Here is a 27,897-nt window from a genome sequence, read left to right as displayed (position 1 = left end):
TTGACAGTTTAGACAGAGGTTTTATTGGCAAATAGTGTATAAAAATCATGCTACATGTAAAAAATATAGCTCAATTAAGAAAAATCATAGAAAATAATGTATATAAATGTAAATTTGGCACTTGGGAGCTCTGGTGGTTTGAGTGTCATGCAAACCCCAACATCACAGGTTTACTGCCTACAGTATGATAACTTGTGACTCGAGTACCATGTTGATATAAAAGGAATGTCGTTTATGATAATGTGAATACATTTGGGTTGATTAAGAGTCTCAATGCCATTATGGATGTCACTACAAACCAGAGACCAGTTCAGAAAAGTACCCAAACTTTCAGTCAGTACCAGAACATTGCGCCAACCTTCATGTAGTGCATAATTACCATTAAGAGTAGTGCTTATAATGATTAACACAACAGCTGTGTTTATATAGAGCAGCAGTAACTCAGTACCATGAGGAATATAGTGGTTATAATAATTAACACTGGTTTGGTATTGTCTGTATTATTATCATTGAAGAAACACTTTGAATGAAGCAGGTTTATGCCGAGGCACTGAAAGTACCATGGAAGCCATAAGCCATGTTAACAGGCACGTAGGCTCTTGCAAGCTCTTCAAACGTCTTCGCATCCAAAACCAGGAGGAACGTCCCTTTATCCTAGAGAGAAAAGTTTAGTAGAATTACAATCTAAATGCACAGAGAGGGCCAAAAAAATCTAGGACGTTATTATAATATAACTATATATATGGCTTCCATGGTACTTTATATATATATATATATATATATATATATATATATATATATATATATATATATATATATATATATATATATATATATATATATATATATATATATATATATATATATATATATATATATATTATATATATATATATATTGGAGGGGACTCATATCCACCCTCCAATTTTCAAATATGTGCAAAACTCATTAAAATGTCATGGTGTGTGCACTTTTTCCATGCAGCCCTCAATCATATGCCGGCATTCAAAATGTTACTTAATGGTAAACTTAGCTCATAAGTTTCCAAAAATTTCTCCTGGGAGGAATTCCCCCCAAAACCCCCTGGAGGGGTGGGTCACAAAGGTGCAGAAACTGCATAGTTCAGAGGGGTGAGTAATGATACACTTTAGAACAACTTGAATGTCAGACTTGCTTTCAGACAGAAGCACAACAACAAACAACTCTCTTCTACATGCCTATTTAAATGGAAATAATGGGATTTACTTTGATTTCAGTCAGAGTTTGTAATATGAAAAATTAACTGATTTGCTGTAGTTCAGATAGACAAAGTCTCTTTACTTTGTAATCAACATTCAAGTTTACACACAAGTCACAAACTCAGCAAATAACATTTGTTTCTGCTCCAATATCCAAGAAAATCCTGCTGATAGAAATCTTAATAAATTACAATTTATTCATACAAATGTCATTGTAATCCTTGTAAACATGGTCAGAAAATAATTCCCATGCCATTATGCTTCTGTGCTTTGGAGAGTTTTTTTCTTTTGTAATTCTAAACTTAAAACCATCAAAATACATGTTGTATCAGTTCATCTATGAATATGTCATCTTCCTCATGAATAGGAATGGATTATGTGTGTCCCGTTAATGGCAGACTTGAAAGAGAAAATTAACAGAGCTCAGTGAACTTAAATGCCTGCTGCCTGGTGGTAACTAAAACTACTAAGAAATTATATGCAAATGTTTATCTAAAGAAAAAGATACATACTAAAAATGGCGCATTATAACGCTGATGTAACTCAAGAATGACCAGCACTTTTAACCTCTTAACTTTTGACACAGTTTTTCAGTTTTGGTCATGTGGGCTGTCCTACAGTTTCTGTACATTGTCAGAAACATATGGCTTTCATTAGCTGTTCAACATGAACTCGTTGACATCCCCTCAGCACTCGCCTTTGGGGGAATCCCCGCCTACATCATATGTCTTGTTCCTTTTGCTTGTGAAGCTGAAGTGAACTTAATGCAAGAAAATTCATTCATGGTTAGGTGGCAGTGATGTTCTTAACCCTTTGAAAACTGGAGCGACCTCACTTTTTTGAGCTGCTTTTTATACAGTATTTAAATCTTTGAATCCTGAGAAAATCAGCGCAATCTCTTTCAAAAAACAAGGGAAAATAAAGCAATGAGCAACTTGGTATTAAATGTTTTACAAACTGCAAGAAATTAGTAGCTTTTTAAAAAAAAATGTTGTTTTTTTTAAAGCTAGGGGAAATCATCCAAGGGGAAAAAAGCTAGGGAAACTATATTTCTAATTATCATAATTACATGTTTAAAATTGGGTAACAGAATCATTATCATTTTAATGATAATGATTCTGTTACCCATAAAGTATTTCAAGGTTATGTTCTTGTTTGTTTTTGTTTTTTTTTGTATTACTTTCATTTTTTTTAAATGTTTGTTTTTTTAAAAAAAATAATAATAATAACTTTCAGGTAATTTTCTTGTACTTTTTTTTTTTTTTTTTTTTTACTAATTTTTTACTGATATTTCAGTCATGTTTTCTTGCATTGCTTATAGCCTCCGTTCCTTGTTTGAGAGAAAGCCAGCCAATTTGCTCAGGTTTCAAAGAGGAAAAATAATGTTTAAGTGGAAATAAATGAAATAAAAAAAATAATAATTCAGTTCAGCCTTTTCAGTTTTAGGTTATTTTATAAATCTTATAGGCATGTGAAGCTATTCACATGTAAGCCTAGTAGACCTCACTCACCTATTGGCAGAAACTTTATTAAGAAAATCTTATTTATAGCTTGATATTGTACTGAAAAATGTCATAACTAATTGTTGTACTGTTCAGCGTGTGTAATTTTAAACATTATCTGTACACACATGAAAAAAATGTTGTTTTGTTCAATATCATAAATCATATCGATCATGATACAGATCTCTAAAAGAAATTTCTGAATAAGAAACTAAGAGAAGCTCATTACAAAGTGCAAGCCAATGTATTGCAATTACCCACAGAAGATGCTTTCGCCTTGCTGAACTCTGAAGGTATTTTTAATGCTTTGTAAAAAGCATTATAGTGCTAAGCCTGCAACTGGCGATTGATCCATAAGGGTTTGGGCTGAAAGTGTGCAAGGAGAGGTGCACATTTCAAACCATCGCTCCTTCTTTGCTCACTTTTCCCTTGCTCTCCGAGTGACCTCTGTGTGACGTAACTGTTATATAATACCACAGGCAGAGGGGAAGTGAATTAGTGGAAGTGTAACCATTAATAAATGAGAGTCGTACCTGTGAGGGGGTGAGAATCACAGAGAGGATGACCCCATCGTCCTCGTCCGTGGCATCAGGTGACGGCACAAACACGGGCTCCGACGGGAAGAAACCCTTCTGGTACCAGACCTGAGGTCACACATTTGCAAACAGCAACTTCGTGTTTCAGGATCTTTACATCTTTTTAATAATAGTTATTAAACATGGATAATTTATACAAAAACAACAATGTTAACAGATGTTCTTATGACATCTTGCGCTAAATTCTACCTCTGTTAGTCAATGGGAAAATTAAGAGAATAAGTGTTTTATTGCTCAAATTTTTTGGATAGTATCGATAACTTACAATACAGAATTGCGTAAGCTAATTTCACATTAATGGAGGAAGATTTTATGTAGGGTAAATACAGCCAAAATCGCAGGATGTATGCGCACACCTAAAAACAAACCAACCTTGAGCGACTTGTCCTTCAGGTCCATCTTGAGCAGAGAGTCTCCCACCAGGTGTCTGAAACCACAGCCGTAGAAATAACGGTAGGGTCGTGTGTTGCATCTCCCATAGTTGATCTGAGGGAACTCCAGGCCACCGTACTCAAAGAGGTCATCTCCATGGAGATTCTCGTGTTGGCAGAACACCTGTTCACAAAGAGTGGATCGGCTGTCTATTGTCACTTAGAATCAATGGTTTTTTTTACACTCCCCCATGAGTTAAGGGGCCATCAGCTTCAGTGGATCTTGTAAATGGAATTTGGATGATTTGAATTCGTTGTAAGGACAAACTGAGTCCTGGTGGAGATGGTGGATGGCTTTAGATGTCTGCATCACAAAGGATTTATCATGTGCCACCTATTACCTTGGTGAAGAAAGTTCATCAACGTCACTACCACCTCTGATACCTTATGGACTTCCCCTCAACGTGCTCAAAGTTTCTATAACTGCACGATAGAGTGCGTCCTGACAGAGAGCATCACCAAGAGCGACTACCTGGCCCTGCAGAGGGTGGTACTTTTAGCCAAGTGTACCATCAGTTGTCAACTCTCTGCCTGTCAAGACATGCACACCAGAAGGAGGGCCGAGAGGAATATTAAAGACCTCCGTCAATAAAAATATTCTTCTCTCTGCTGCACTCAGGGAGGTGCTGAGGCTGTCTCAGTGCCAAAACAAAGAGGATTGGGAGGAGTTTCAGCCCTCAGGCTATTCAGGTCCCGAGCCAGTTACTTTCATTTATAACTCATAATTCACTGTCATCATTAATCCACCTGACATAAATTGCTCGTGATGTACAGCGATCAGCCAAAACATTTAAATCACAAGATGGTGAAGTGGATAACACCAAAATGTGAAAAAAATAGAGGTCCGCACACCAGGGAGCTCCCCTTAAAGGATTCTATTCTGCGGTTTTTAGCTCGAAACATCACTTACTTTCGCAGAATAAAGTCATTTAAGGGGAGCTCCCTGGCGTGCAGAACTCTATTTTTTCATATTTTTTCACATTTTGCTTTATCTTGGATCCAGCACCCACTATGGGATGTGCATGTCCTTTTGAATCTCTTTGAGGTGAATAACACCCCCAGCAGGACAATGCATTATGCCACACTGCAAAAACTACTCAGTAATGACCAGAGGAACATGAAAAATAGCTCAAGGCTTCAACCTGGCCTCCAAATTTCCCAGGTCCCAGTCCGATCACATATCTGTGGGAGGTGCTGGTATCCCACCTACCAACCCACAGGACTCAAACGACCAACAAGCATCATCCACATGAATTCCAGGACCCAGAGTTTCCCTGCAGAATATTGCGTTGTGATGAGGTGATCAATGTTATTCGTTTCACCTGTCGGGGGTTTAATGTTTCAGCTGACTGAGGTGTGTATTAGTCATACTGTTCAATTTCTCTGAAATCTCCTGTTAGATCATTTCTTTAGTAAAATCTTTCACTTTCCCTTTTTTATTGTACAAGATAAAATAATTGTACTGTGTATGAATGTGTAAGTGACAAATTTAAAAAAAATATTTGAAGATGTGAACTCTGTCTTCCCTGCTAGTTAAAAATTAGGAAGTAGAAATGGCGCCTGCAGTTGTACCTCTGGGACTGTGTATTCTCAGTTAATGCAACTAATTAGTATTATTAAAACTCAGTTATTGTAGAAACCATTCAGAAGAAATGAATCGCTTTGTCTGTTAATTTTGCAAGTCCTCCTCCATATATACCTATGAAAATAAATGCCCCCCAAAAAGATCATCATATTTCTATATTTAAAAATCCCATTACTATTACATATTAGTGGGACTATATGGCATGTAAGTAGGTTTCTGTGTCCTATTCTACAACAAATATCAGTGTCTTTAATAATAATAATTCTATAAGATAAAATTTTAAGTGTTTCCTATATCACTACTTAAGCAAGACTTGTGACTTGTGAGTATTTTTACTGCAGGGTATGTCTTCTACTCAAGAAAAGAAGCTGAATACTTCCTCCACCATTATTAGGGGTTAAATGTCATTTGTACAGCGTAAAATGAACAGGACACATTTCTGAACACTAAATGCTGTATTTATGCTAAAAGGGGAATGTAAATGAGAAAATTCATGCTTAAAAAGCTAAAACTCACCTTATCTTTGCCAATTTTGACACACGTTGCTGTGCTGGAGGGCCGGGTGTTCAGGTTCTGGTCTATTGGGGTGTCACTAGTCACGTGAAGGGGCAGAACAAAACGCCTCGGCAATGGCCTGCTCAGGGTGTTGTACACCTGGGAATGACAGCACGGAGACATTTTCGGGATTACTATCTTACAGTGCGTCTTTTTGTCTTTGTTTTGCAGGGCAACAAATACAACATTGAAAAAGTTTTCTTCCTAAAGTACTTAGCAAAGATGATATCAGCAATGTTTTTCAGGCTGGAGTTTGTGTGGATAAGAATGTTGGCTTGTGTAATTACATACTGACCTCATCTAATGCTTCTCCCGACTTGCGTAAATTCTGGATGAGATAGTTGTTGATGGCTGCACCGTCGTCTGCGCAGCACAGGTCGACCATCAAGAATCCATCTTCCTCGAAGGCATTGATCTGATGGAAGGTGGAGATGGCTTTGGTGTGGTACTTGATTGCGCTGACCTGTGGTGCAGAATACATGATTAGATGGTTTGAAGCAGGAGGACCAATACCACCTTAGAATTTCAATCAGATTTCCTACATTAGGCGTAAATCAACCATCAGAATCACATCTCACCTCGCCAGTACGCTTGTCAACAAGATGGAAAACGGTTTCCTGTTTGGGATCCCAGTAGATGCCTTCGCTCAATGCCTTCCCCCTCAGCTTGCACGTGACTATCTTCAGCAGGTCCATCTTAATTGGCTGCTCAATGAACACCACGTAGTTCTCAGACATGGCTGGAAGCAGGAGAAGGATGTTAATGGGCTTTCTAGCCAAAGGCAGCAACATGAAAGCTACAGACATCACTAATGAAGATCTATCCACCAGTGCTGTCTTACCAAAGCTGTGGTAGTAGGAGGGATGGGACTTGTTTGCAGGCACAATAGAGCAGAGTATTTTGGCTCCCTCAAGGGTTTCTTTGGCATCTGTCTTCTCGGGAGGGACTCTGATGATGTTGTACAGTGCTCCTGGAATAGCCGGGATAACGCATTTTGATTATAAAGGAAGATGAGAAACAAATCATTCCCCTCTTTGTATCGTACCAGTGTGGGTCATATTTGTAGATTAACTAAACATTCTTCAATTTTGCAAGCGCCCAGATCTCTAGGGCTGTTATTGTATATGACTGAAAAAAAAATTGATCAAACAGAAGAAGAGCTGATCAAATATAAACTGAGATTCTTTCACTGCATTGCCTATCTCTCACCTTAAATGTTTTCAGAAACATGTTTTAGCTTGCTGTTAATTTAATAATTTGTTACCAGCCAGCCCCTATTTTGTTTACCGTATCAAAACTGACAACCTCTCATGAAGTCAGTGGAAGAGTTTATTGGTATGCTGCCACACAGTGCATTCTGGTAAATGTAGGCTTTCTACCTTTTGTTAACTAGCACAAAGTTGGTGTCTTGTGAAACTAGACAATTTAAGGCATCCAATAGTACAAACCATGTTGGCATTGCTTAAGGAGATCAGGTTTAAATAATGCTCCAAATTAGGCACAATTTTGCTAAGGAAACAACTGGCATGGCCATTTTCGAAGGGGTCCCTTGAACTCAAGATACTCGAATGAAAATAGGTTCTATGGGTACCAACGAGTCTCCCATTAATTTGAGAAGGCTTGTTCCCAGTAAATCTTTGGTTCTTACAATCAATACACTACTTTATATTAAAGCTGTTTATTTCTCTTATTTTAGAAAAGGACAGCCTATTTAAAATACAATGAATCACCTAGCATGTATTGAAAAATGACGCATTAAAACGGGATTGCTGCGAAACTTAAAATGTTAACTCTACCAGTATTCATCTATGCACATCAGATAGTAAACTATATTAACTGTAAAATAACAGATCAAATTACATCAGCATGTTAACTCTCATACTGACATATACATCGACAGCATAATTGAATTCCTGAAATTCGGTTATGGCTTTTTAGTTTGGGTGTGTCACCTCAAGATTTTCAGCGGCCCCATCTGGCTACCTGTGTAAAACATTTTAAGGTGAGCCTCAGGTGAAATACTTTTTTAAAGTGGGTCTTGTGGATGACAAGACTAACCTTTGCTTCCATAGGAGTTGCCCATGTTGTATGTGGTACCGTCAGGGTCAGAATGTGGGTGAGCGGTGGCTCCATTTACAGCAATGAACTTGCTCCAGTCGACCTACAAAACATAGCGGAGAAAGACTGTAAGATGATGACTGTGGCTGATATAGCTAAGACAGAAGAACATCTCACTGAAGACCCCAGTATTAATAATAACATCTAGGGATGTCCCGATCACATTGGAAGGAACGGTATTAGGCCCGATCAACCCATTTTTTAGTTGATCGGCAACAGTTATTTTGAGCGTGTGTTTGTTCACGTCCGCCATCACATAGGTGTCATAAACAGAGAGCAATATATATATGCTGCATATATTTAGGTTTTATTGTAATGCTGTTACTCCAATAAATAGAAACTGATTTATTTCATATTCATCTTAAAGTGCTACACCACTTTAAGGAGGAACTGAATTTTTTTTTTTTTTTTTTTTATTTTAAGTGAACTTCTTTTACTAAAATGCTGTAATAAGCATAATTGTGACCAATTTTTATTTGTTGTGACGGGGAATGTTAAAGTTTAGCTGTAACGCTACTTTGAAGTGGAATTGTGATTATATTACTCATTTATAGTGTTCAAAACTTTTATCGCAATCCTGATTTGAGAAATATTTCTGAAGACACATTGAAGTTTTTATAACTTTATTTTGTTGAAAAAAAAGTGGGATTGTGATAAGAGCAGCATAAAATTATTTCTAATTTGTTTACTTTATTTTTATAAAAATACTATTTAAAAAAACCTTAGGAACTGTTTGGATGCTGATTTTTTTTTCTTGTATTGCATTGCAGAGCTATTGAACTGTCAAGCATACTTGCTGGATCAATTTTAAGAACATTGAAGTACATGAAGTGTGTATTGTGCACCTGTATTATACACATAAATAAAAGTATCACATCAGGATCGGGGGTGAAAAAACTTGATCGGGACATCCCTTTTAACATCTATTACACCATGATCATGATGGTACCTGTCCCAGTGTTTCCACGTTCTCTGGGTTCACTCTGTGCATGAAATTAGTTTCCGTGCTGACATAGTAGTCACCCTTGTATTTCACAAAGCTCACACTTGCATTGTCTGTAGAATCTGTGACAGAGAAAAACACAAAATGACTGAGGCCTTTTAAATAATTGGAAGTGTCCCTCCTTTAACAGAAATGTTAGAAAGGTTGTGCCGCTTGTGGTTACCCTGCCGTGGGAATGTGAAACATGTGAGAAATGTCCTCTCTTTTGTTCCTCGCTGTTGCGTGTTATTATGCAACCTTGGTTTACACAGTACAGTACTTTTGGGGCCCCACCTCTGACCTAATTCCATATTTAGGCAAAGCAGATTTGGTACCAACATCTAACCTGATCTAGATTTTTCCTCTTGAGCTCCCTCTCAAATGACTAAGCCTGTCTTCCTGTGTTTCATTTATACACAATGAAAGCACAATGAATTAAAGCAAATACAGCTGTCATGCCTCCTTTGTCACACAACATTTAGTCATACTTCATCCCTTCTTCTCATGTACTCACCGATCATCTCAAAGCGAGACAGGAAGCGCTGGAAGAAGTTTTTACAGGGGTCGGGCATGGCAAGGGTACCAAATTCTGACACCACGATTCGGTCACTCTCACTGTTCTTTCTGTAGGAATCGCTCTGCAGGAAGCGACTCATGTAGGTCACCTGGCCTTGGTTGATGTTGAAGCGATGTAGCATGGCCATCCCGTCAAACCAGTGGTTGTAGCTGTGATGGAATATAAGTTTTAATCACATCTATTTGGAAATTTTTGTGTTGTGCTGCAATGCATCAAGGTGTGTCCAACTCACTGTGTGTCTCCGAATTCAAACTTCCCAGGGCCGTTGCGGAGCAGGTTGCCATTGATCCAGGAGGGAATGGTACCTTGTACTTCAGTGGAGATTTGCTCGGGGGTCTCTTCAACAGAGCGGACCAGAGGTTCAATTGTCTCGAGCCCCTTCAGAGGTAAGGTGACGTGTTCCTTGGCATTGCCATTTTCAACAGGCTTGATATCAACTGTAGGAAACACATAAACACACACAGAAGGACAAACTATCAGGCAACAACCTACAATGTCAAATGAAAAATGCACCCCATGCAGGACTTTTTCAGAATAGGGGCCAAAGTATTTTTTTTGCGGAAACACATGATGCACTTGACCGCATTCTGCAAACAAGTTAATCTTGTTTAAATCCCCTTGCTGAGCAAACAAGCTTGGGATGTCATAACTCTGTAAACATGAACTTCACACATATTGTGCCTGTCTAGATACAAACTGTTTTGCCCATTTGATTGTTTTTTCTGGTTTGAAATGTCTCAAAGGTCAGTGTCAATAAAATGTCAGTACATTACACATTTCAAATACTGCTTTAACCCTTTGAAATCTGGAGCAACATGACTTTTCTTGTGCTGCTTTCAGATGCCTTTGACAAGTATTTGAACTTTTGAATCCTTAGTAACTTGGTGCAATTTGTCTCAAAGACATGGGGGAAAAAGAGCCAATGACAAACATGGTAATAAATGTTCCACAAACTGCAAGCAATCAGTACATTTAGAAAATAATTTTCGAAAAGCTAGGGAAAAAACTAAATTTCTAATTATCGCAATTACATTTATAAAATTATTTTTACAGGTTACTAGAATTTTTAAACGCTTTTTCCAGGTCATTATACTTGTTTTTTGTAAATAATGTTCATGTAATTTTCTTGTACTTTTTACTTCCTAATTTTTTGGTGTCTTTTCATCTTTCGTTGCTCATTGCCTTCTTCCCATATTTTTGAAAGTATTTAAAACGGTTTAAAACGGTAAAAAGGATTTCAAACGGTTAAATTGCACACCCACATTCTGCTGACTGGTAACATGAGAACTTCACCTTCTTTAGCTGACATGCTGCAGGGAAAGATGCAGCTTGTTGCAACTGCTTCAAGTTAAACTCCTTCCTGGAAGAAATAGCTAGGTGACCTGACCTGTCGTGTTGTTTGGCTTTGCTGCAGTGTTTGTCTGGGAAACCTTTTTGACATTTTTAACACAGAATCAACTGAATGAGAACCGCTCCCTGTGGCAGATTACAGTGTCACCAAGGTCTGATTGTTATGATTCTGCTCCAATGTTAACTTTGGACTGAGATGAAATATTATTTACAGCACTATGACAGCCAGGGAGTGGCAGTCTAAATCCTCTGAGGGCAAACCAACTGCTGGCAGAGTCAGTAGTAGTTTAACAAGACCAGAAATCAGTTTGAGCAAAGGGTAAATTTACCTCTATTTTTAAAAAGCACGACGGTATCAAAAAATAAAGCACTGATGAAATAGTCTGCTGGCACAGTGTTCAATTATTTGAAATCCATTGACATGTGATGAAGTGCCCCGCCCCTTCATTTAAGAATGAGCTTCTCATGATTGCTTTACCTTGTAGAAGACAACTCTTTTCCAGCAGTTAAATGTTTGAAAACCATTTTCAAATTTGAATATTCTATTTTTTTTAATGGGGAAGAAGCAGCTGTCCCCTTTTAAGAATCTTTAAAGGGGAGCTACGTCCATTTGCAAAATTAATACATGTTATTTCTATTGTCTAAGACAGTCCAAAAATACTAGTAAACATGAGCACTTCTCTACCAAATTCAAAAACTAGAGTGCTAAAACTAAAATTGTGATCTCAAAGGGTATAAAGTCTGGAGCTGCTCTATAGAGAATGACTGGTGAAAGATGTTATAGATGGCATTGAGAGCATCCAGGGGAATACAAAAACAAAAAAACACTCTATTTATATATTATATGTTTTATATTAATTGATATTATAATTATAGATTTAAATATATGTTACAGAAAATATTGTAAATGTATTTTTTCTGAAATCTAAGCACTTTTGGATCATTTTCATGTTTCTTTCCTTTTTTTAAATTTACTTTTGCTTATTTTTTGGCAATTTTCTTGAAACTTCTTACAAATTTCTTGATAAATTTTGGGCCATGTCCTGCTCATTGCCTTCTTCCCATGTTATTAGAACAGAATAAAGCAACTGAAATGTGTCGTATACAGACACACAGCCCAGTCTTCCCAAAAGTCTGAAGGCAGCAGGACACAGAGGAATGTGACACAAGAATTCTGTGGGTTTACAAAATCAGCCTCCCATTGTCTAACACTACATTTTTGATGATATATTGATTAACCCTTTGAAACCTGTATGGGCATCAGTTGTCTCAAGTTGCTTTCAGATGCCTTTCACAAGCTATTAAGCCTTTCAAGTTTTTAAAAAATATATTATTCTATATCATTATTATAATTCTATATTTAAATGTATGTTACAAAATATGAAATACATTTTTTTTAATTGTCTGCACTTTTGGGCCATTTTCTTGTTGGATTTTAAACCTTTCTTTTTTTCTTTTCTTTTCTTATTTCTTAAATGTTGCTTATTTTTAGGCAATTTTCTTGAAACTTTTGACGATTTTCTTGATAATATTTCTGCCATGTGTTAAGTTACTTATCCTCTTCTTTCAATGGTTTTAAACTAAATCAAATGATTTGCCCAGGTTTCAGAGGGTTAATAATATAACTCAATATATTAAAATGGCTATATATGTTCATGCTGAGTTTCATGTTCAACAGTCTCTGGCGTCAGTTATGTAATAAACCATCTGCCTAAACAGTCCTCAGTGAAAGGTGGCTGCATGTCATACTCCAGGCGTCCGCATGCATTCTGTAGATTGCCTGTAGACACGGACATAAAGTGCGATAACGGTCCATAGTGAATCCTACATTCACTTTAAATGCCTTGTAAATGCAGCGACTTGGTCCCTTTTTAAAAGCTGTAGCCTGTGACAATGAAACCTGACACGACATGAGTTATCGAGTGAAGAACACTCTGTTCTGCCAAAGCCAGTCATGATGGTGCTGCCCGCTCTACAGCAGCAAAAACCACACAACCAAACAGTAATATTCTTTATAAACTATAACATGCAAAAAGCGCGACAACGGTGTGAAGTGCGTTTCATGTACAGCCCATATAGGTCTTTATACATCGGCGCTGCCAGCAATTACTGCGCTCTGAAACCATTAGCAGGTGAATAAAGTGCTGTGTTTATTGTCTGTACAGTAGAACATGCAAAACATATTTAAAAAGAATTACCTGAAGCCTCGAGCTTTACGGGGGGCATATTGGTGGTTAACGTGGATGGATACAACTGCTGCTCTCTGCATCTGCTCCCTGCTGGACCATAAAGTGCGAACCCTGTGTGCGCACCACGGGAACGGCGCGCGGCGGCGCTATTACGTAACCTGGTAATGCAGACCAGACACAGGGCACACACATACACATACGGGTACTTCGCAATACGTCAAAGCCTATGGGGCCACTATAGCAATGTAAATATTTGCAGATAGAATTATGTAATTGTGGCCTCTCCCTTCCGAAAAAAAAGAAAGAAAAGTAGATAGCATATAGATCTATAGATCTGTGAATTGGCATTTGTAAGAGTATAATTTAATATAGGCTATTGGGGGCAGGGGCAGAATAACGAGAACGAAAGGGAAGGGAAGATCGGGTTAGGAGGATATTTAAACCGGAAGAGGCGCGGTTGAGGTGTGGTTGAGGTGTGGTCCTGCTCCTGACATTCTGCTATATAGCTTCACTCAAAAAATGTAGGTAAATACAGGCATCAATCTTAATCTTTATTTAAGTTTATGTTATGTTATTTTGTTTATTTAATTTTCCAAAGCTTTTGCAGCTTAAAAATGGCAAGTTTAATTTAATGAATTTTTCTAAGTTTTAGCAGTTAACCAAGTTTACTTTGCTATATTTATCTGTACTCTGCTGGCTGCAAACTAGTCATATTTGTATTTTCTTAAACATGTTCGCAAACAGAACTCACAGATCTCTTAACTTCATAATTAGCAAATTTCTCTTTGTCATGATCAAGTTAAGTCAGATTAACCTGCCTTACTTAAGTTGCTAACTCTTAGAAAGAACAAGGTAATGTCACTGACTTGTCATTTTTAAGATGAAACTTCACAAAATTAAGTAAATACAGTTAAACTTTACGTAAACTTAACACTAAGGTTAAAGTAAACATGAATTGGGATTAGTAGTTATATTTACTCTCCCTTTTCAGGGCAATTGGTTTCCTAGATTTTTTAAAGTGAGATCAATTTGTCAGATTTTACAGTGTTAGTATATGAAAAACCAGGGGCATATCCAGGATTTGAGGACATTGGGGGTTCAGCCCAGATATCTGTAAGGGGGTCCAGGACGATCATCCCCTGGGAATTTTATTTATTAATGAACAAGCTCTATTTTTAAGCCTTTTTTAATGCACTCTGGCATCTTACATTTACCCATAACAACTTTCTTTTCAATTTTCCAGATTAATTATGAATTGGGATGTTAAAATAGTTGTAGCTGTTAGTAATTAGTATTGGGTAGAATAAGAATACAACTGCTATCATTAATTTTATTGAGTAGAATTGGAAAAATAGTTAAATGTAATCAGGTTAACCGTGATGGTATGTAGCCTAACTACAATCATTCAAGTGCAAGTATGAACTGACTGACAGACTGTTAGATACAGGGCTTTTTATTATTATAAAGCCTATTCTTTTTTCTTTTTTTTTTTTTAAATAGGCCTTAATAGTTTATTTAATATAATAGTCTATTTAAAAAACATTTTGGGCTGAAGCCTTGAACGTCAAGGCCTAATGACGCCAAAGTTGGTGATAAAAGTTTTGAGCTTACACAAAACAAATTTGAGCCCTACTTTGTCTGCAAGTCAACTTTTAGGAGTGCGCAGGCACTGATTATTAGATTTGTGTGCATGGTTTATTGGATTATGTGTGCATGGTTTGGTTTATTAGATTTGTGCACAAGGGAGGAAAAGAATCATGAGCATAACAAGTGATGTATTTGAACATGCAGTATGAATTGTGTAACCACGTTTGTGCCAGCTATAAGGATTGTCAGTACTGTCAGTCTGAATACCCTGAGGGCAAACTTCATCTGAAAGCAGAGTCAGTTCAATTAGACTTTGAAGTGGAGAGTCATCGGTTATGGCTTATTTCCACTGCATAGTTCAGCTCAAATCAACTTGACTCGACTCGACTAACTTCTGGTACCAGGTCTTTTTCTTCGTTAATCCCTTAATACACATAGGAGGAGTTCTCCTTTTGGGCAAACTTTCTTCCTGACCCTAACCATGAATTCTATTACTGTCAGAAAGCCGTCTTGGCAAACTTCTCCCAGTAACCATCCAAACAGTTATATGCCTGCACTTTGTCAGTTGTATTGCTTTGTGTAGATAGTATACAATGTTGTTTTGTGAGCTGCCATTTTTTAAAATCAGGGTTGTGTGACTAAGATAATTGCAGCTCCCATTGACCGTAGCTGGGCTATTTACAAACGCAAGAGTTTGAGCAGAATGATGCAAGTGACGGTTCTAGTGACACTTCTTCCTGACCAATCAGTGGTCCTCAATGTTTCAACTGCAGCCTCAAGTATCTTCTCAGCTAGCTTAGAACCTCGACTGAGGTGGTACCAGAAAAAGTACCAGGCACCATTCACTATTTTTGCTGATGGAAAAACAAAACAACAAAAAAAAAAAAAAAGCAAGCAGAGTTGATGGAGCCATGCAGCACCATGCAGTAGAAAAGCACCTTTAGAGCCCTCCTTCCATTTTGAAAAGAGAAGCTGAAACAGTGGTGCTCTTCCAAATTGTCATATTTCCACCAACATTATGTTACTGCACTGCCCATTTCTGTTTTCAAAAACATAATTTAATGCCCTGGTTAGCTGCAATACTGATAGTTGGTAAACAGGAAATGGGTGCCATACTGCTTCCTGCACAATGAAAACAGATGCTGAAAAAACTTTAAACAGTAACATAAGCAGCACTGATCAAATATAAACCAAAATTCTGTTACTGACTTGTCTATTTCTTGACTTAGCTGTTTCTACAAAACACCTTTTAGCTTACTGTTTAAGTATAATGTGAAATCCAACTAACTGCCATTGTGTCATTTGGACAAGGCCGCATCACGTCACCCATCAGCGGGAACAGTTATTGGTCTGGTGCAACGCAGTGCATTGTGGTGGTTTTGGGTTTTCTACCTTTTGAGCAAAAGTGAATGCCAACATCCTTTTTCTCTGTTTCCTCTTGTCATGCAGCATCGATTTTAAAAGTAAGAGAAGGCTTACTTGTATGTGAGGACTCTTTATATCAGTAAAATACTAAGAGACGCACATGGTCGGGGAGAATATGAGGGGCTGGAGACAGGGGTGGAGGAGACTAAGAGTAATCTTGTGAGTCAGATGCTAGTGTGTGATGGTCCTAGGGCCCCTACTAGGGCGTATGTGTGTGCTGTGTTGCTACTGTGTGTTGTGTGTGTACTTTCAGTGTTGCTGGTTCCTGGCTGATGGAGCTGGAGGTCATAAAGGAATTGGAGGCAGCGGGCCACTGTCTCCAGGCTGCTCAACATCCACCCTGTGGTCATCAAAGTTGGACTTCTTACCCCTGGTATCTCATGTTATTTTTAAGTTCTTTTTCTTTTCTGTTCATTTTTGCATCATTCTAGTCTACCTGACAGCTTGTTTTTCTGCCAGTATCCATTCTTAGCTTCAAAATCATTACATTGGTTAAAAAATCATAAAAATAATACAACTGAAAGTAATATTTTATAGGATTATTACAATAACACAATCAAACATACAATATACATAATGTCTATTTTGTCATGTGCACAAATTTTATTACGACATTTACTTTAATGGAAAATGCAAAATCAGTTGACTGTCAGTTACTAAAGATAAGAGAAATAATATAATATACATATATACAATACATTTTAAATAAGTAATAGCTATTTAATTTATTTTTATTTGATTTCTATATGTTTCTAGAATTTACCATGATTTCTTCCTGTATCTAAACAATAAATAATATATGTATTTTACTCATGTATTTATTTATATATTTATACATTTATGTGTTTCTGCAGTTTTTCGTTCATTCTTTCAATATTTATTTATTTTTTCTATTTTTTTTATTTATGCACTAATATATGTATTTATGTCAGATGTTTTTACCACTATATTACATGTTCGAGACCACAGAGCTGTGAGTGTTTGCTTGCTGGCAGGTCAAGTGGACACCTAACAGCTAGTTAGCTGTCCATATGGGCCGTGTGTCTATCTTGACTTAGACTGACCCAGATAATCTTTGTTGGAGGATTAAAGCAATGTCGCAGAGGAGGAGGAGAATATCCTATACAGGCTGTATTCGTGTTATGGAGCTCCTAAAACCTTTCAGGTAACATATGTTTTACTGTCTTCCAGCTGGATTTATAACAGGGGTTAATGTTCATAAAAACTATTACCTTGTCAGTAGACTTTGGGCCAGCTCTGCTCCGTGTACATTAGCCTCATCTGCTAGGTGTGCAGTAGAGTTATAAACAAGTTCTGCTAGAGGCTAAATGTTTAATAAATGTTTCAAATTTTAAAAAGCAAGAAAACAGCAGCTTCAGTGCCACAGCTTGTAGTCTACAGGCAGCGTAATATTGAGTGTCATTTAAAGTTGGAGAATTACCATGACAACCAGTCCTGCTCTCTGATAAACGATGACGTTGGCTGAACCACGTGGTATGGCTGGTTAAAATCAAAGAGTAATGTTGCAATGCATTTTATTTTATTTTATTTTACCACAGTGCAGTAAATCGACTGTTATTACTGAACTGACAATCTAGCTAATATCATTTTTTCTTTTATATAGGCTATTCAATTAAGAATAGTTAAGATACAAGATTATTTATTTTTCATGAATGGCCTTTTCATATCAATGAATGAAGTGATGCTTTAAAACAAACTGTGTATTTAGGCTTTTTTTCCTCCAGAAAACAGCATGTTGAAAACCTGCTAAGTTGAATATTCTGTGTACATAATCAATAAGATGTATATTAAACACCAAGAAAATCAAATGACTTCAATCAAATGAGGGAATCTGGAATTTTTTTTTCACTTTTTTCCAACATTTCTTAGACCAAAAGATTAAACAATAAATTTAAAAAAATATCAGATTAATCACCATTGAAATTATTTGTTAGTTACACCTCTGCACAACAGTAAAAATGTACCATTATTATACAGTAGCACTGTGCAACAAAGGTTTTACAACCAAGAGATGCAACTGGCTTCATCGTGTGAAGATTTCAGCAATGTTGCTTGATTATTTAGACTTCATGAATCAAATGAAGCAGGCAATCTACAGCACCACTTTTCTTGTTCTTTGCTCTTGTTATGTAACAGCATATGTGTTTGTCTTTCTTCAACAGGACACATTTCACCTGCTGACTAAAATGCCCTCCACAAGGAGCTCCAATAACGGGGCATTATCAGAGTTATTTGGGCAGCGGAGGCTGTTAGGGCTCGGAGCTCTGCTAGCATGGCTTGTCCTCTTCCATCTCCTTGTGAACGTTTGGCTCCTCTGCATCTTCACCAGTCTGTTGGTGGTCCTCGGGGGTTGGCTCGGGTCCCGTGCCTTACTGGACGCAAACAGCCTTCTCCACTTGGAACACTTTTTACCTCTTGGCAAAGTTAACCCACCTCTGTATTCACCTGAGCACGAGTGGAGATTGAACCACGAGATCAACAATGTTGTCCACAAATCTGTCCGTGACTTTGTGTCGTCGTGGTATCGGACCCTGCTGCCAGGGGTGGAGGGAGAGTTTGAGCATTCAGTGTGTACTTCTATGCTGGAGTCAGTGATGGAGCTGAAGGAGCGTGCACGGCGAGTGGACAGAAAAGCGCTGGTCCAACGGTTGCTGGAGATGTACGGCTGTCACCTGCAGAGCTACATGACAGCAAGACAGATACAGTCGACGCAGAAGGAGAGCATTAGCCTCTGGCAGCTCTACAGTGAAGTAGATGCGCCTCATCCAGCTGTGAGCGGTGCAGCTGCTGAGCTCAGCTACTCCAGAGCTCTAGTAAATCTCGTCTTACATGTGCTTGTTCCTTACCCTCAGATGGAAACCAAGACTGGAGGTTACATGGTTACTGAGCTCATCACCTGTAACGTGCTGCTGCCGCTCATAAGCAGGGTGTCTGATCCTGACTGGCTCAACCAGACCATTGTAGACATAATCACCAGGTCCAGAGCACCACAGGACATCAGTGTGGACCAGCTCCCACCTGCAGCCACACTATACAGATGTCAGATTCAGCAGGAGTCCTGGACCACCTGCAGGTCACCGTCTTCTTCTGATAACCTCAGCAGCAGAAGCACCTCTGACCTCGATGATCTGCAGAGCCAGAGAAGCATCTGCGAGACGGATTCCTCACAGAGCAGCATGGTTAGCTTGGTGTCTGCTGGGAAAGTAGAAGGCTGCCATGCAGGTTTGCTCACACCATGCAAAGTGAACTGCTGTGTATTCACACCTGGCCAATACTCCCACTCTTCACAGTCCAAATTGATTTTACTGGACTCCCTAATTCAATCAGAATCCGAAGATGACCTGACAGGAGGCTTTTGTGAATGCGGTCCTCCAACAAACTTCTGCAACATGATGACTTTAAAGGATGATGAGGCGTTTGGCTGCTTTGGTCCGCTGAAAAATCTTGGGCCGAAGGCGGTGGTGCCCGAAGACTCCCAGTGGCCAGCAGGTATAGCCCAAGAGAAATCCTCACCGTGTCCTCCAAGAAAACTTTGTCCAACCTCCTGCAACTTTGATACCCCAAACAGCCAAGCTGCACTCGTGAACATCCAGAATGTGCAAATTACTGGTACTGTCACTGCAAAGGAGCAGCGTGGCACCGGCACACATCCGTATACCCTCTACACTGTAAAGGTACTGCCATCTCCTACTTCATGATGTTTGAATATCAGTTATCACACATTAACACCCACTTGTTGTTTTGCAGTTTGAGACGATGACTGAAGCAGAAAACGACGGCACCCTGCAGCCTGCGTCCTGTCACACTGTCAACCGGAGATACAGCGAGTTCCTCAACTTGCAAACACGCTTAGAGGAGAAGCCTGAAGTCAAGAAAGTAATTAAGAGTAAGAAACGATCATTTACTTTCAATGACTATTGATTGCATACCAACGCAGATGCATGATTGCAAATCAGTGTCATGGATTTCAGATGTCAAAGGCCCAAAGAAAATGTTCCCTGACCTTTCGTTCGGCAATGCAGACAGCGACAAAGTTGAAGCTCGTAAAAACCAACTGGATACGTTCCTTAAAGTAAGTATTGCTATCCTACCATAAGTAATGAAATGATTTGTGTGATTCTGTAATGTCATTGACTCGTTTTATAGCAATTAAGCAGCATTCCTGAGACATCCAACAGTGAGGACATGCAGGAGTTCCTGGCTCTCAATGCAGACGTTTCCACATACTTTGGAAGAAAGCCTTTTGTCAAGTCAAGAATTGATAAGGTGAGAAAGAATCTATTGGTTTGTTGACTTCCATTTGAAGCCTCGAGTTTCCATTTCCATCCTGTTCTCATTCAGAAGTTGTCAGGTACTGCCGCTTTGTCTGTTCTTTTGGCGTAAGATCCTGACTCCAAAAGTCACCTTTCATGTCCGCATGACATGCTGCCAGATGGCGTCAACTGAGAAAATGGCCGGGCAGAACCGGTCATGATGTTATTCACATTTCATGAAAGTGTAGGTCTGTGGGGATTTATCCTGGAACCAGCCTCTCATGGCCATTCAAGGAACTGCAGTTTTTGGCAGGTCATGTCCCTATTGGCTTCATTTTTCAGCCCCTTTTGTTTCTACCTTGGTGAAATGTAAATAGAAGAGATATCCCATTCTCTCAAGAGTGCTTTCCTGGACTTAGGAGCTCCATTAAGAAGAATTATGTAACCAGTCCTGTTGCAAGACATTTCAATAAAAAAGCAACACCACATTTAATCTTTATTTGTTATAGGCATGGAGATGTTTAAGCCCGGCCTAAGCGATGGCAATGTCAGTTTCTAAACTTTATATACAGGGGGCATAAATATGGGCTTCTTAATTAATGATATTTTTTGTGGTGATTCGTTAATAGCTCTCTTTGTTCTCTTATGATTGTTTTTTTTTAAAATATTCTTTAAAAAAATTAATGATTTTTCTATGGTGTATTTCGTATTATGTATTTTTTTTATGATACATCTGATCCTCACACCCTTTCTATGTGTAGCACTTTATTTAAAGTGCCAAACTGAATAGGCATATTTTGAGTTAAGGCCTCTTCTGTATAAACTTCAGTACCTCCCATTCATTGCACTTTGTAGACCAAAATGGTGTCACCTATGTCCCTCATTGGGCGCTTCCCTTGCATCTGTCAGTGTGGGACAATAATTGGTCTGAGTCACTAATACCAGCCCGCCTTTGTAGGCACATCATTGGCTGATGTGTGTGTGATAGATATGACTGGCCATCTTTCACATTTAAAAAAACAAAAAACTGTTTCATACCTAACCTGTCTAAAATGTTGTTTGAAATGTGTTTTTTTCTGATGACCCTGATCAAGGCCACAATGTTGATCTTTCAAAAAGTTGCTCTATTTACTCCAAGTCTTGCTAGAGGTTTGAGTTTAACAAAATTAGCATAATCAAGACAAATCTAATCAGGAATAGTTCGAGCTTGTGGGAAAGACACTTAGTCTCTATCTTACTGAGAGCCCAATGCTAACAAAATCTGTCTACCAGCACCTCCAAAGCTTGCTAATCAACATAATAGATTCATTGGAAAGTGTAACCTTCTTCAGTGGAAATGAATAATCTCTTGTCTTCTCTGACTCAATTGCCATTAAAGATGGTGGAAAATGCATTAGACACTTTAAAGACGGCATTCCCTCATCCTGAGCCCCTCAGTCCAACAGAGGACCTCGAGGGAGACGCTGATGGAAGAACAATAGACAGCAGAAAGTACAGGTGAGAGCTCTTTATCAGCTGTTCCCAAAAAGTATGCCATGTGACTCCTTAACAATGCAGTGTCCACTCTTGCCCCTCATTACAGTTTGCATTTGGCACATCAACCAAGGGGGAATTTCCCCTCTTAGACTGGGTCAGCTGAATAAATCTTTAAGTGGTAACGCTATCCAGAGATTTACAAGAAAGGCAAAGATTGGAGAAAAATGTGACAAAAATCAATTAAGCTTTGTGCTGCAGGAATTTTTTCCTTGTGTGTCATCCACTAACACAGAGGTCTGTCTCATAGCTGAGTGAATTATCTGTACAAACAATCGGTACAAACTTCATGACACTTTGAATGATCTTATCTCTCTTGTGTGAATTTATAAGTGTTTTGTTTTTTGATTTCAGGAGGCTTATGTTCCCAAGCAAAGTTTCCCCGTCTCTCAACATGCCTGACCTACACCCTAAAGTGACATACTGCTTCAGTGAAGGCAGCACTGTAAGTGACCATACTGTGTGTTTACCATGTCTGACTGATGCGTATGTGTTTGAAACTGGACACAGCTGACGTGTTTTGCTTTGCTCATTCAAGGTCCTCAATGGCATGTCTCTGTCTGGCCTGGAGAGCTTCGTCAAAGGACAGGAAAGACTTTTATGTGAGCCGAATGGGAAGGAGGCAGCAAAACAGAGCTGTGAGCAGCCCGGCAAAGACAAGAAGACGTCAGGGAGAAGTCATGGGACAGGTTCAGATTTACACAACAGTCTTGTTTTACACTGGCCTTCCAAAAAAACATGTTTTTCTCAGATATTGTTCATCTCAGACAAATTTCCAATGGCGAAACATAAATCATGTTTCACCTCAGTTGGTGCTGTGATCTCAATCATTTGGTTTAAGGTGGTCATTAAATGTAGTCCGAGCTGTCTTAAGTACATTTTTTTCTCATCATGATGTTCTGACAAAATCAAACATTTTTAATATTATTGTAAGACTTAAGTCTTGGTTTATTTAAATCATGAAGTCCAATGTCGTAAACATCATCAACAACCAACAGCTGCTCTCTCTCAAGTACCAAACAGTAAGCAGCAAACTGGGTGGACAGTAAACATGGAGGAGACTCAAAGGACGCGCTAGAACATGGACAAGTTTCAGTTCCATTGGACTGTGAAAAAGGAAGAAATACTGGTGGAGTTAATTCACCATGTATTTGATCCACCAACTGTGTGCAAAACAGCACGGCTAACCAACGGAGATTGGTTATAAGTTGAGGCGACAAAATCCAAAGAAGTAAAGTTTGCATACAACTACAGTTTGTCTTTATAGATCTTATAAATGCAGAATTGACAAGAATACTGTTGTTATGTGATACCTTTTTCTTGTGTTTCAAGAGTTTTGTGTTTTTGTGGACACATAAGAAAAAAGGGGTTTTTTTTGTAATACTTTCCACCATGAGCAGGATGGGAAATGATCTCAAAAGGAATCTAGTTGCACTCTTACCCTACCAGCAGTAATTGAAAGTAACTAAGTGCATTTACTCAAGTGCTGTACTTAAGTACAGCTTTGAAATACTTGTACTTCACTTAAGTATGTCCACTTTCTGCTACTTTATACTTTCACTCCACTCCATTGTGGAGGCAAAAACTGTACATTGACTCCACTGCATTTATTTGATAGTTTTAGTTACTAGTTACTGTGCCGATTGCCACAGATTATATTAAATTATGGTGGATTCATAAAGATTAAGCTACCCAGCAACAATTAAAGTCGTTTAAATTAGTCCTTAATTTACCAGCTCCAACATAAAAGTGATGAACACATTACTGCATTAATAATTAGAATCCAATGATAAAACAGATACTTTTCTGAAAAGGGACAAATTCTGCATAAGATTCTGCATAATTATGCTTTTATTTTCGGTACTTTAAGCATATTTTGATGATGATACGTTAGTACTTAAACTTATATGTACTAATATACTTAAATATTTGAATGCAGGACTATTGCTTATTGTTTCTGCACTGTAGTATTGCAAAGTTTACTGATATAAAAGATCTCAGTACTTCATTCACCACTGACTGCAAGTACCCCAGAACTCTGTGAAATCTTATTCTGAGTGACTAAAAACTTGCATTGTTAGCAGATATGAGAGGGTGTCAGTCTTTAGCCTTTAAAAGTATTTTCAAAGTCTGTAAAAGTCTTCTCATGTATGGTAGTTAGTTTTATTCATGTCAGTATCAAAGAGTTGCATTTGTCGCAGCCCTGGAGAATCAACATGCAGTGACACAGCATCACCACTGGGAGGCAGCAAAACTCCACAACTAATTTGGACATGTGCTGAGTATTTCTAGTGGTCACTTTCCAACATTGATGAGTTTTGTTTTTTATGTATTTCAGAGAATCCCATTGTGGTCCTCTTGTGGATTTGATGTGTTTTTTTCTGTGTGCTGCAGACACAGCTGTGGCAGATGTTGCTTTGAACATTCTGTGTCTGCTGATGAAGGACCAGTGGAGTTGGCTGTGCACCGAGAACATACAGAAGACCATCAGACTGCTCTTTGGCACCTTCATTGAGAGGTAGGCGTTTCCTTCAGCTTGCTGTACATGAAGCTGTGACGTAAACGTAACACAGCATGTAACACCTATGACATTATTGCAATTGTTATTTTCCCCTCATACAGCTGAACATCCAGATGCGGGCTCCTTTTCTAACATATGAGGCACTGAGTGGTTTGTGGCACGCGCCTGCTGCATGACATTCTCTCAGATTACCTTTCAAAATATTACTCTTTCTTTAAATGCAATCTTTAGGCCTCATTGGGAATCTAGTATTACCACTGGGCTTTGTTTTTACGACACAGTCTGTGGGAACTGTGCTTGTCTAATCTCTCGTGTCCTGCTGACATTAACTGATTATACTGCTCTCTATTTTTGGACATGACATATGCCTCTTGGAGTTTTAGGGTTCACTAAGCATGTCAGTAAATAATGTTCATGCCTCTGCAGTGGTTTACAGAGATTTGAGATTGCTTGTTTGTGTAGCTTTCCCTTGTGTGAATGTCTTTCACCTTTCTCAACAGTCAAAGCATGTTTTCATGTGCTGTATATGCATTTATTTTTATGCAGTGGCTGATATCTAGCAGAAAAAGCTCATGCACAGTAGAACACTGTTGCATTAACCTTTTGGAGACTGAGCACCTGGCTCTTTCAAAAACATGAACAATGACCAACTTCACAAGAAATGACCTAAAATACTCAAAAAGTTGATTAAAAAGTTAAGCCTGGAAGAAAAAAAATTGGGGTCGGGGGGTCGGGATTAAATAATATAGAAAATGAACTAAAAAAGTGCTCAAATGATGATGACGATATAATAATAATAATAACCTATATCATAATTTTACATAAACAACTCTTTATTTTATAAATATAGTTTTTTTTTCAATATTTGTACCTAGTTTTCTTTTTAATTATTTTCTAATCTCTCTCTCATTCTCTCTCTCTCTCTCTCTCTCAGGTCATTTTCTTGTCACCTTTTATTAATTTCTTGCAATTTGCAGGACATTTCTTGCAAATTTTCTTATTGCATTGCATGTTTTTGATAAAAATCAAACCAATTTGACCATATCTGAAAAGATTTCAATAATTGTTAAAGGCATCTGAACACAGTGCAAGAAAACTGATGGTGATCCAGGTTTTAACAACTGATTCTGCCTCAGGTGGTTGGATGTAGGAGTTGCCCATCTTACCAGTGCCCCCTGCTGGGTGATTTACCTACAAGTGCTGCAGGAAGCTGTATGGCCAGGCGGCACGCTGCCTGCTCAGCCACGGCCAGAGCGCAGTGCCGCAGAGCGAGAGGAAACCAAGGAGCAGTGTCTGGACTGTCTCATGCAGCTGCTCCCAGGTATGAAACAGCTGTTAGATACAGATTGTAGCTGTCTGATTTTCACAGGCTCCTGACGCTTCATTGTTCTTTGTGCCTGAACAGAGCTCATCACTGACATGCTGGGAAGTGAGAAGTACAGACTAAGCTTAGAGACCATGCTTGAGTCTTTACAGGATCATCAGATAAACAAGTGAGTCAACAACCAAGTAAACGCATGTCTGATCCCACTGTTTTAAGACAGCTACACTCAGGAGCTCACAAACTCTGTCAATTGTGTATACAGCTGCAGACATGACTTAGACCAAGTCAGACTTGAGTCAGAAATTTGATGACTTTAGACTCGACTTGACAAAATGAAAAAAGACTTGTCTCTTGAATTGGACTTTAACATCAATGCCTTGAGATTTTAAAATACTTGATGCTTTCCCCCAAAGCCCAAATATTAAAAAGAATGTTATTTAAAAAGTGTGCCACAAATTAGTTCCTTTCCCTTCATTTACTGAATCAACTAACATTAACACTTTCTATCGGACAGCATCCGGTCAAGTTGCAGGAGAGAAACATGAAGTGCCAATGTTACATTACTGAGCACCAACTTGAAAAGATGATGTTAATTTTTTTTTTTTTTTTTTGCTTATAAAATCTGTGTGGCGGTCAACAAAAAACAAACTGCAGTATCCAAAACGCACCGGTGAAAGATAGAGATGAAAAAACTTTCATCAAATGAATTTTTACAAGTAAATACAAATTTTAAAAAGCATTCATTATTTCTAAATGTAATACATTACACTGTTGTTAAACTGGCATTGAGTTTGGACTTGAAACACACAGTTTAGGATGTGTTTTGAAGTGTGCTTTGTTGTCTCAGTACTTGTTCTCTAGAACAGGAGGTTAGTGGAAAATACAATTCCGAATTTGGATGATTTTCTTTAAAAACTGGAGGTTGAGTAAATTTTGGAAGATGACCCATATTCACCTAAATTTGGTCAGAAGTGTCTGCGATGAAAAATGAGAAAGCTACTACCGCATTATTTACAAAAAAGGAGATTGTGCATACACTTTTGAGACGCTCCCTTACTCCTCCGTTTCCTGCCCTCTGTCAAGTCACGCACATCGCCATACATCATACAACAACAAACACAATACATCTGCTCTGTTTAACGATTTCATTTTCCATTCGATCCATATGATGATTTGTATTAATAACAGCTGATGTCATTAACCCAGTTTGTGTGATGTTGCGCAGGCATCTGATCTACTGCATCTGTGACCTGCTGCTGGAGTTTCTGATCCCTGAGTCGTGCGATGAGGCCTTCCAGAGGTCTCTGCTGCAGAGCCTGGCCAAAGACACAGAGAGGGACAATCCTCACACATGATCAGCATATGATCGCACTCTGATGGATAATGTGCAGTACATGTGTATGAGGTTTATTTATAACGGCCTGAAGTCACTGGAGTGGATGGGGTGATGGCACAGGACAGCAGCAGTCACTTCCTGATTGGTCAGTGGTAACAGAGAGCTCCGAAAGTCCCTTTCCTTGTGACCTCAATATCTCTGAAACACCTTAAGGGGACACATCAAAAGGAAACAGTTGTGCTCACTACAATGTCTCACCCATTGAAATATTAACTACTGTTCTTATGTGCGATTGGCTAATGGGATCAAATGCAAACTATGTAAAATTGTGTTAATAAATAGCAAAATAGGCACATGGTCTTTAACTACTGCTTGTTTATTGGCTTTTATTGATTGATTTCTTTATTAAGTCATTGCGATCTTCTTTTAAATGTTGCACAGGCTCTCCATAAAACCTCGGAGCAGTGAGGATTGAGCAACTCTTTGAAACTGGATTGCCACAATGAGAGTTTGTAGTGGCGTCAGAAGTGATGTTTCAAAATGTCTCAACTTGCTTTTACTTTTCCTGTGGGAACTGTCGTTGAAAGAATAAATTAGTCAGACCTTAATATTAAGAGCACTACATGTGAGAAAAAGATTTGACTCTTTCAGTGATTCACCTAAAATCCCAGACTGAAATCTCATCAATAAAATGGGACTTAACATGAGTGGGAGCAGGCAGTGTTAGTCTTCCCATGATCTTTTGACCAGCCTTTGAAAAGTACTCACAGACCA

The 27,897-nt window shown here is 38.4% G+C and overlaps 2 protein-coding genes across 5 annotated transcripts; one reads left to right on the top strand and one right to left on the bottom strand.

Moving 5' to 3' along the window:
- On the bottom strand, positions 1-13,257 carry LOC121952681 (beta,beta-carotene 9',10'-oxygenase-like). Of its 2 annotated transcripts, none has more exons than XM_042499485.1 (12): positions 13,133-13,257; positions 9,817-10,021; positions 9,522-9,733; positions 8,975-9,090; positions 7,966-8,068; positions 6,749-6,877; positions 6,486-6,646; positions 6,203-6,370; positions 5,869-6,006; positions 3,709-3,891; positions 3,274-3,384; positions 1-654 (listed from the first exon to the last, which is right to left on the bottom strand). In XM_042499485.1, the coding sequence occupies exons 1-12, from the start codon at positions 13,158-13,160 to the stop codon at positions 538-540; spliced, it is 1,671 nt and encodes a 556-aa protein (XP_042355419.1). In that variant the 5' UTR covers positions 13,161-13,257; the 3' UTR covers positions 1-537. The 2 variants fall into 2 exon arrangements, with proteins under 2 accessions (XP_042355419.1, XP_042355420.1); XM_042499486.1 differs by lacking the exon at positions 1-654 and adding an exon at positions 990-1,113.
- On the top strand, positions 9,917-27,467 carry LOC121952680 (sorting nexin-19-like). 3 transcript variants are annotated; one of them, XM_042499482.1, is made up of 14 exons: positions 9,917-9,970; positions 16,389-16,508; positions 17,131-17,300; positions 18,319-19,830; positions 19,904-20,042; positions 20,128-20,228; positions 20,303-20,422; positions 21,788-21,906; positions 22,297-22,387; positions 22,481-22,631; positions 24,337-24,460; positions 25,600-25,784; positions 25,869-25,956; positions 27,013-27,467. In XM_042499482.1, exons 4-14 carry the CDS (start codon positions 18,343-18,345, stop codon positions 27,140-27,142), a joined length of 2,736 nt encoding a protein of 911 aa, XP_042355416.1. In that variant the 5' UTR covers positions 9,917-9,970; positions 16,389-16,508; positions 17,131-17,300; positions 18,319-18,342; the 3' UTR covers positions 27,143-27,467. The 3 variants fall into 3 exon arrangements, with proteins under 3 accessions (XP_042355416.1, XP_042355418.1, XP_042355417.1); XM_042499483.1 differs by lacking the exon at positions 17,131-17,300 and having other exon boundaries at positions 9,923-9,970; XM_042499484.1 differs by lacking the exons at positions 25,600-25,784; positions 25,869-25,956; positions 27,013-27,467 and adding an exon at positions 24,565-24,796.
- The last annotated feature ends 430 nt before the right edge of the window (positions 27,468-27,897 follow it).

This window comes from Plectropomus leopardus, chromosome 13 (genome assembly GCF_008729295.1).
Source record: "Plectropomus leopardus isolate mb chromosome 13, YSFRI_Pleo_2.0, whole genome shotgun sequence".
Classification (NCBI taxonomy): Eukaryota; Metazoa; Chordata; class Actinopteri; order Perciformes; family Serranidae; genus Plectropomus; species Plectropomus leopardus.
Note: the sequence above shows the minus strand (reverse complement) of the source record. Positions and strands in the feature narration are given on the sequence as shown.

Coding starts and splice junctions, on each gene's coding strand:
- LOC121952681 (XM_042499485.1), bottom strand. CDS start 13,160: ATGCCCCCCGTAAAGCTCGAGGCTTCAG. Junction 3,385..3,708: donor TGAAGGACAAGTCGCTCAAG/GTTGGTTTGTTT, acceptor GTGTGACCTCAG/GTCTGGTACCAGAAGGGTTT. Junction 655..3,273: donor TGATTCTCACCCCCTCACAG/GTACGACTCTCA, acceptor TTTTCTCTCTAG/GATAAAGGGACGTTCCTCCT.
- LOC121952680 (XM_042499482.1), top strand. CDS start 18,343: ATGCCCTCCACAAGGAGCTCCAATAACGGGGCATTATCAGAGTTATTT. Junction 22,632..24,336: donor AGGGAGAAGTCATGGGACAG/GTTCAGATTTAC, acceptor TGTGTGCTGCAG/ACACAGCTGTGGCAGATGTT. Junction 25,957..27,012: donor CAGGATCATCAGATAAACAA/GTGAGTCAACAA, acceptor GATGTTGCGCAG/GCATCTGATCTACTGCATCT.